Raw genomic sequence first — 8,114 nt, 5'->3', positions numbered from 1 at the left:
TCTGCTGCATTCAAAGCTACAAATTATACCTGGCTGTAAAAACTACTTTTTTTTGCATTTCATAATAAATAAATAAGCAATAATACAGTATGTGGTATTTCCTGTGATTGTGTATTACAAAGTAAACACTTCTGAGATCGATACTGTTACTGACAGTTTAACATACCAGTCTAAAACTGCGAGCATACCACAATTCTAGATGTAACAGCCAGACAGACATTTATCATGTAGCTTCTGGCTCTAGATAACTAATTGAACTACGGTTGGTTAGATGAAACATTTGTGTACACATTAAGTTTTATTGTAACAAAGAAACTTGTACACTAAGTTTAAAACATTTTTTCCCCAGCAGAAATTAAAATGGTGATAAGATGCAAATTCCATGAGATAACAAGGTCATTTTCCATGAAGCAGTGGGGGCCCAAATTTACAAGCATTTTTTTTAACGTTTTGTTTGGTTTATTAAAAATGTCATTTCAAATCTCACGGATGTCTGTAAAACAATACAAATGAAAATCAAAAAAACAAACAAAAAAAACATAGTAATGGCCTCAATTCCCACCCTCCCCAACATCCTAAGACGTCTCTCTGCCCTACCCCAGCCCACAAACATAGCAAGAACTGATAGGAATGAGCTAGTACTTTATCTGTTGACTTAACCACACAGGGGGATTTTTTTTTAGGGATCTACTCAACTGAACAAAAGTATAAAAACTGGAGGGGTCCACTAGTGCCAAGTCAATGCACCATGGCGTTTGTTAATTTAAATCGCACAACCGTTAACAGGAAGAACAATTTATAGAAATTGCCATTCATTTAACTACAAGATGGCATGCTTATTCTAGTAGTTCCCCCCCTAGATTAATGTGGGAATTATTGTGGTTTGACAATTCAAAGGCAAGAATTTGACATTGGTTTTAGAGGAGACAAAAATTAAACATGGCACAGACAGGAGAGGCTTCAGAATGAGGAAATGAAGCACAAAATAAAAGTAAAAAAATCTCTCCTAAATATGGGTGGATAACCAAATGGGGGGGGAATAGCAAAGGGTATTGGTAGATTATTTAACTTTCGGTTTAGTCATCTTCTCCATCATCCTAAACAAAAGGAAAGAAAAATCAATACTGTGCAAACAAATTTCGCTATTGAATATAGTGAATTGAGCTAATTAATTATTTAGGGCATACCTCCCCATCATCTCCGTCATCCTCCTCTTCATCCTCCTCCCCATCATCTTCATCACCCTCCTCATCAATGTCCTCAAGGCCTTCCTCATCGTCATCATCATCTTCACCTTCACCCTCCTCATCATCCATGTCAGGAACCTGCCAATCAAATTAGTCAACCATTTAACTATACATCCTTTGTCTACATAACAGACTTAAATCTCCTGGGTGACATTTACAGACAATAGATAAGATGTTTAATAGTCACATGTACAGGATTGCTCTTGTAATTACAGGGTACAGTGGCAATCTTAAACTCAGAGCTCCAACAACACAGGTTTAAAGTGAAATTAAAACAAAAAAACACACCAACAATACTAAACAATCAAAATGACACATCCAAAGAATTAACAATACAGTAGGTAGCACAACAGGCATAGAAGTCCCATTCAAAGTAAAGAGAACATTGACAAGAGGGAGGTGTTAGGCCGTGGAGACCACTCACCAGGTAGTACTGCAGGGGGTTTGGCCAGATGTCATCCTTGATAACCTCTCCCAGCTCATCTGCCCCAGCATCTGAGTGATCAGTGAACCAGGTGAAGAAGCTCTCTGGCTCTTCATGTTGCCTCTTCTTGCCGGCTTTGTTCTGTGTCTGGCTGGAGCGCTTTGTCAGGTCCTTCAGAGACAACATCACAGGAATTACAAACCAGCTTGTTTTTGTTTGTTTTAAAGCAACGAGTTTGATTGCATAGCAAAACAAATGAAATACTGACCACAACTACCTGGCATGAAAACCAAAAGGCTCCGATCACTAAGGTACATACAACATTCAGGTAGTGTTTTGCCATTACTTTGAACAGACTTTTTAAAGAAAGTGACGCACTGGTTTCTGCCAAATGCCATGCATTAATAGACTGCAGTATTACCAAACATTTGAAAATACTAACGTGAAATACCTTTCCTGATTTCCATTTGATTTCTGTCGACTTTGAGGATGGGTCTCCACTCTCGTTCAGATGGAACTCTTTGGAAAGGACTTTGTTTTCAAAGTATGGATTTTCATCGTAATACTGGAACACATCAAGTTAATTGAGTACATTTTAAGGTACGCTATAAAGTCCAGACATTAATGCAATATCCTGTGAATGCTGTATGATGGCAATCATTATCACTTACAAAATCTATTCTGTAGCCCGATTTGATATCTTCAAACTCTGTAACCTCCACCCTGGTCAGATAGTGAAGTGCCTCCTCATCTTCCTCCCCAAGAAGAGCAGAAACTGTAGGGACAAACAAGAAAACAAAACAAAGTCAGAATCTGAATATTCTAGGTTCCAGTGGTAAAATCCTGTGAGAGCCCAGAGGGATGTGCTGAAGCTCACCTTGTGGATGGTTGACGAATGTGGTGACCCAGAAGTTGGGGATTTTAGCAATCAGTTCTGATCTCTTCTGAAAGAACGGCTGACGGAGTTTATTGTATTTCTGTTCTACTTTCAATATCTCCTCACTTGCTTGCTCATTCAGTCTGGAGAAAAGAGATTGCACATCAAGCACCATTATCACACAGTTAAACGCTTTCGTTTTTTGATACATAAACATTTTAACTTAACTTGCTTACCTGTCAATTTCGTTTTGAACTTCGTCGATGTGTTCAATAGCTTCTTGTTGCTCTTTTTCTATTTGAAAAAAAAAATGCAATGTCAGAAAATATTTGAGACGATCGGTACAGTACATTGGTGTTCAATCGTCAACATTAAAGAGTATCTACCAACTTCCTGCGCATTACCAACAAAGAATTAAAGATGCAACGTAAATGTAGCAAACAAAGTTACGAGCTAATGGTTTTGAAAGTTACCCTCAAGCTGCTGCTCTCAGGACCATTGATGGAAAATCATTGCAAAAGTTGCATGAGCTAATCACTAACGATTTGCAATCTGAAAAGGGGTGAACATTTTGCGGAAATATGATATAAATCTTAACCAACAAGTTAATTGCAATGCATGAGTTTTAGCAGAACCTTTTTGTAACTAGCGATTTTATAGCAGCTTGCAAACGGCGTTTCCTGCTGGCTACAGTGAGGATGGCCGCGTGGTTTAAATGTGGGACCCCGTACACTACACTCTGCCTCCTTCCCAAACACTGTCTAATAGCTAGCGAAGTGCGCATTGTATCGAGACTATGACCAAGTTAGACAAATGACCCCCCATTGCTACATCCGTTAAACTCGTCCAATGGGCTACTTCTCGAAAACTGTTGTTCACTATATGGTAGCTAACTACCGTTAGCCATGTTGCCAATTTCACATTCGCAAAGTGGCTAGCTTCATCATGGCGGATATGCACAACAACAAAGTAACACTAGGCCACCGTTATTTCATTCAACATAAAAAACACATTAATCCTCAGTCAACTGCACAAATACACAGTCTATTATAAACAAATGTTTTGCAATTGCATTTATAGTAGCAACGACTAGACTTGAGAACTTAAATACTTAACAGGACATTCATTGATTAGACAATTAGTTAGCCAGTTAAGAAATGTTGCTAGCTAGGTAACATGGCCTCCATCACCGGTCTAACGTAGTAGCGTTAACAGCTAGAGACAGAACTAACTACGCACTCAAGACAGACAATACTGACTGCACCCAAAACCGTCCAGATTCATAGTTAAAAGCCCACAGACGACAAATTACGGTTTGTGAACTATTTTACTTTAAAGTAGTAGATTCTGGTAGAACTAATAAAGGAAGTGAAAATGGCGGTGAACTGGAGGCCGCCATTCCTTACCGGAGGTCTCGTCCGCTCCGTCATGGTTTGAGTTCAGCTCCTTTTTACTCACTTTTGCCGCTGGTGCCGACATTTTTTTCGCAAGCTGTGAATAACAGACTTCGGGAAAGAATACTGAATTTGATTTTGTATTCTCCCCGAACAGGAGATTAGTATTTCTAAGTACGATGTCGGTGTGCTATAACAACGTGTGCAGCGCTCCTCCACACAATATAATGCGAGGAAGTCAAGCACATTTAGACACTCCACCAAGAAGCTCTAGCCCGCTCACGCGCTCCCTTTCATTACGAACGCGCCTCAGCAAATGGAACCGATTGGGCTCCGCCTCTCGAGAACAAGTCTGCATGCTGGGTTCTAGTGTTGCTTTCTCATAGGTGAGATTAACTTCGAAAAGGCGGGATTTGACATCAACAACGTCTTTGTAAAATGTTGAATGAATTTACATAATCACCTACATTAAAATTATCACAGCTAACAGTTTCACTTTTAAATAGGTCTATTTATTTTTGTCGTCGCATTTGCCCTCCTACCGTACTGCAAAGGGAAATGTATTTGTTTCAGGTTATGTGGACATATAGTTTAAAAACAACGTATATAACCCCTGCAAAAAATCTTGGTGTCATTGGTAATGCGTTTTTTTTTTAAATAGGCCTAAAAGGAAAATATAAAATAGTTTACATCACTGCATCATTGTGTCATTACCACCACGACAAGCGAATTACATGATTGTAACGTTTGTGTACTTGGTTACCATGGATATGAATAGCGACAGTGGAGAACATGGATGTCATGGATGGAGACTCACATTACGAAATAGGATATAATTTAATCAAATTATGTTACATTTTTTAAATTATGTTTTAATTATGTGTATATAGGATACATTGTATGCTAGCAGTTCAACTAGAGTTAGCATGCTAGAATCCCAGCTATTTATAACCAAATACTGTACAAATGTAATTTGTACAGTGTACAATGTAATTCCCACCACAGGTCATTACCACCACATAATGAACTGTGATGGTAGGGACAGAATGTGATGGTAATGGCAAAATGTATTAGTTCATACATTTGTACTTATATTAAGACCTGAAAAGACACCCAAACTACACATATGATCATGGTTAAGTTGAAATTGAATACTTCTTTGCTAAATAAGACCATTACATTTTGTATTATGTTAGGTTGATTGAGGGATTTTATGTCTATTTATGTGACTTACTATGGTTACTGACTTTAATTGTATAATGTTTTTTATTATAATTTTTTTCTTTTTCTATTAGCCGAAATATGCAAAAGTATGTGGACACCCCTTCAAATTAGTGGATTCGGCTATTTTTCTATAAGATGCCTCCTAAATCAACCAAGGAGAGGACAAGGACATACACTATATATGCAAAAGTATGTGGACACCCTTTCAAATTACTGTTATTATGAAGTGGAAACATCTAGGAGCAACAATGGCTCAGTTGCCATGTGATAGACCACACAAGCTCACAGAATGGGACTACTGAGTGCTGAAGCGTGTAAAAATCGTGTCTTCGGTTGCGATACTCACTACCAAGTTCCAAACTGCCTCTGGAAGCAAGGTCAGCACAATAACTGTTCGTCGGGAGCTTCATAAAATGGGTTTCCATGGCAGAACAGCCGCACACAAGCATAAGATCACCATTCGCAATGCCAAGTGTCTGCTGGAGTAGCGTAAAGCTAGCTGCCATTGGACTCTGAAGCGTTCTCTGGAGTGATGAATCACGCTTCATCATCTGGCAGTCCGACGGGCGAATCTGAGTTTGGCGGATGCCATGAGAACGCTACCTGCCCAAATGCATAGAGCCACCTGTAAAGTTTGATGTAGGAGGAATAATGGTCTGGCACTGTTTTTCATGATTCAGGCTAGGCCCCTTAGTTCCAGTGAAGGGAAACCTTAACGTTACAGGACACAATGACATACAGAAATGGTTTGTCAAGATCGGGGTGGAAGAACTTGACTGACCTGCAAAGAACCCTGACATCAACCCCATTGAACACCTTTGGGATGAATTGGACCGCAGACTGCGAGCCAGGCATAATCGCCCAACATCAGTACCCAACCTCTCTAATACTCTTGTGGCTGAATGGAGGAAAGTCCATGCAGCAATGTTCCAACATCTAGTGGAAAGCCTTACAAGAATAAGGGAGGCTGTTATAACATTAAAGGGGCGACCAACTCCATTTTAATGCCCATGATTTTGGAATTAAATGTTCGAAGAGCAGGTGTCCACATACTTTGGGTCATGTAATGTATATTAACAAAATCAAACAAGATCCTTTAAGATACCAGGATGATCTTTTAAGAAACAAAAAGAAAGATACCTCAAGAGAAAATAAAGTGGTAAACTGAAATCCATCTCACAACTTTTCCAGCGAGAAAAAAAAAAAAAAAGGAGGCCATAGAAAATAAACCAAAGAATCAGATGATCAACTATCTAGAAAATAGTGGTTATGGAGTCATACCTGTCAAGGACCACATCACCACACTCACCCGAAGTCTTACAGCTTCAGAATGATGACCTATATGCCCTCAAATGACTTCACATCTATGTGATTGTTTTGGCCCATAGACCATAATAATTCAATAATCAGAAGCAGACAAAGCACACCCTTCCACTTCCACCTGCACAGCACCACAGCCATCTCCTAGCTCAATACAGCCCATTGCAGACATACATGAGGGACTGATTTGAAAGTGGTGTGTTGTGAAATATGATGAAGACCCTTACCCGGGTATTATACAAGACTTTGATGCAGAGAGATGCGCTCTAGTCATGTTTTGTGGGAGCCAACTAATTATTTTGGCCAATGAGAGAGGACATTGTGTTGTACCAACCAGAGAGAATGTGCTTGGGCTTGTCCCTGAGCATCATCCAGTGACAAAATGGCATATGATGCTTGATGGCGCAGTCTGGGAGGAAATCTGCTCTCTTGTTAGCAAAAGAGTGCGTTAAGGGCAAAACCTAATCTTGAGTAAGCACACACCTGTCTCATGAGTCTGAATCAATAGGCAGCAGCCAGTGAACAATACTTTGTTTAAGGTCAACCAGTGTTTCCAAACTTTACATGTATTTCTGCTTAATACATTGAATCCCAAAATGGTCTAAAAGATGCTTAAGTTATTGAGGCATGTATCTTTGTTTTTTGAGGTTCTGAATGGTGTGTTCTACAGTTGAAGTTAAAAGTTTACATACACCTTAGCCAAATACATTTAAACTCAGTTTTTCACAATTCCTGACATTTCATTCTGGTAAAAAGTCCCTGTCTTAGGTCAGTTAGGATCACCACTTTATTTTAAGAATGTGAAATGTCAGAATAATAGTAGAGAGAATGATTTATTTCTGCTGTTATTTCTTTCAGCACATTCCCAGTGGGTCAGAAGTTTACATACACTCAATTAGCATTTGGTAGCATTGCCTTTACATTGTTTTAACTTGGGTCAAACGTTTCGGGTAGCCTCAGGTTTGTAGGCCTCCTTGCTCACACACGCTTTTTCAGTTCTTCCCACATATTTTCTATATGATTGAGGTCAGGGCTTTGTGATGGCTACTCCAATACCTTGACTTTGTTGTCCTTAAGCCATTTTGCCACAACTTTGGAAGTATGCTTGGGGTCATTGTCCATTTGGAAGATCCATTTGCGACCAAGCTTTAACTTCCTGACTGATGTCTTGAGATGTTGCTTCAATATATCCACATAATGTTCCTGCCTCATGATGCCATCTATTTTGTGAAGTCTACTAGTACCTCCTGCAGCAAAGCACCCACACAACAAGATGCTGCCATCCCCATGCTTTACGGTTGGGATGGTGTTCTTCGGCTTGCAAGCGTCACCCTTTTTCTTCCAGACATAACAATGGTCATTATGGCCAAACAATTTTATTTTTGTTTCATCAAACCAGAGGACATTTATGACAATGCTAAGTCATTATGACAATGCTAAGTCATTACCATCACGGTACATATTCCTGAGGAAAAGTTGTGTTAAATTACAATTGACATTGATGATTTTCCCATGTGAACCTTCATTTCTAAAATAATGTAAAATATTGATATTTTGATGTGGTAAATACATGTTTCTGAGTATCATCAATGCATATACGGACATTTAGACATGATGAATACATATAA

The 8,114-nt window shown here is 39.1% G+C and overlaps 1 protein-coding gene across 1 annotated transcript; it reads right to left on the bottom strand.

Annotated features, from left to right (window-relative positions):
* Positions 1 to 267: 267 nt before the first annotated feature.
* LOC115111469 (protein SET-like) lies at positions 268 to 4,247 on the bottom strand. The gene is made up of 8 exons (XM_029637548.2): positions 3,955 to 4,247; positions 2,785 to 2,842; positions 2,549 to 2,691; positions 2,343 to 2,446; positions 2,123 to 2,236; positions 1,672 to 1,842; positions 1,188 to 1,325; positions 268 to 1,097 (listed from the first exon to the last, which is right to left on the bottom strand). Exons 1-8 carry the CDS (start codon positions 4,025 to 4,027, stop codon positions 1,077 to 1,079), a joined length of 822 nt encoding a protein of 273 aa, XP_029493408.1. The 5' UTR covers positions 4,028 to 4,247; the 3' UTR covers positions 268 to 1,076.
* Between the last annotated feature and the right edge of the window lie 3,867 nt (positions 4,248 to 8,114).

Source organism: Oncorhynchus nerka, linkage group LG27 (genome assembly GCF_034236695.1).
Source record: "Oncorhynchus nerka isolate Pitt River linkage group LG27, Oner_Uvic_2.0, whole genome shotgun sequence".
Taxonomy (NCBI): domain Eukaryota; kingdom Metazoa; phylum Chordata; class Actinopteri; order Salmoniformes; family Salmonidae; genus Oncorhynchus; species Oncorhynchus nerka.
This window is presented reverse-complemented; position numbering and strand designations above follow the sequence as displayed.

Coding starts and splice junctions, on each gene's coding strand:
- LOC115111469 (XM_029637548.2), bottom strand. CDS start 4,027: ATGTCGGCACCAGCGGCAAAAGTGAGTAAAAAGGAGCTGAACTCAAAC. Junction 2,447..2,548: donor ATTCGTCAACCATCCACAAG/GTGAGCTTCAGC, acceptor TTGTCCCTACAG/TTTCTGCTCTTCTTGGGGAG. Junction 1,843..2,122: donor TCAAATGGAAATCAGGAAAG/GTATTTCACGTT, acceptor TTGTCTCTGAAG/GACCTGACAAAGCGCTCCAG.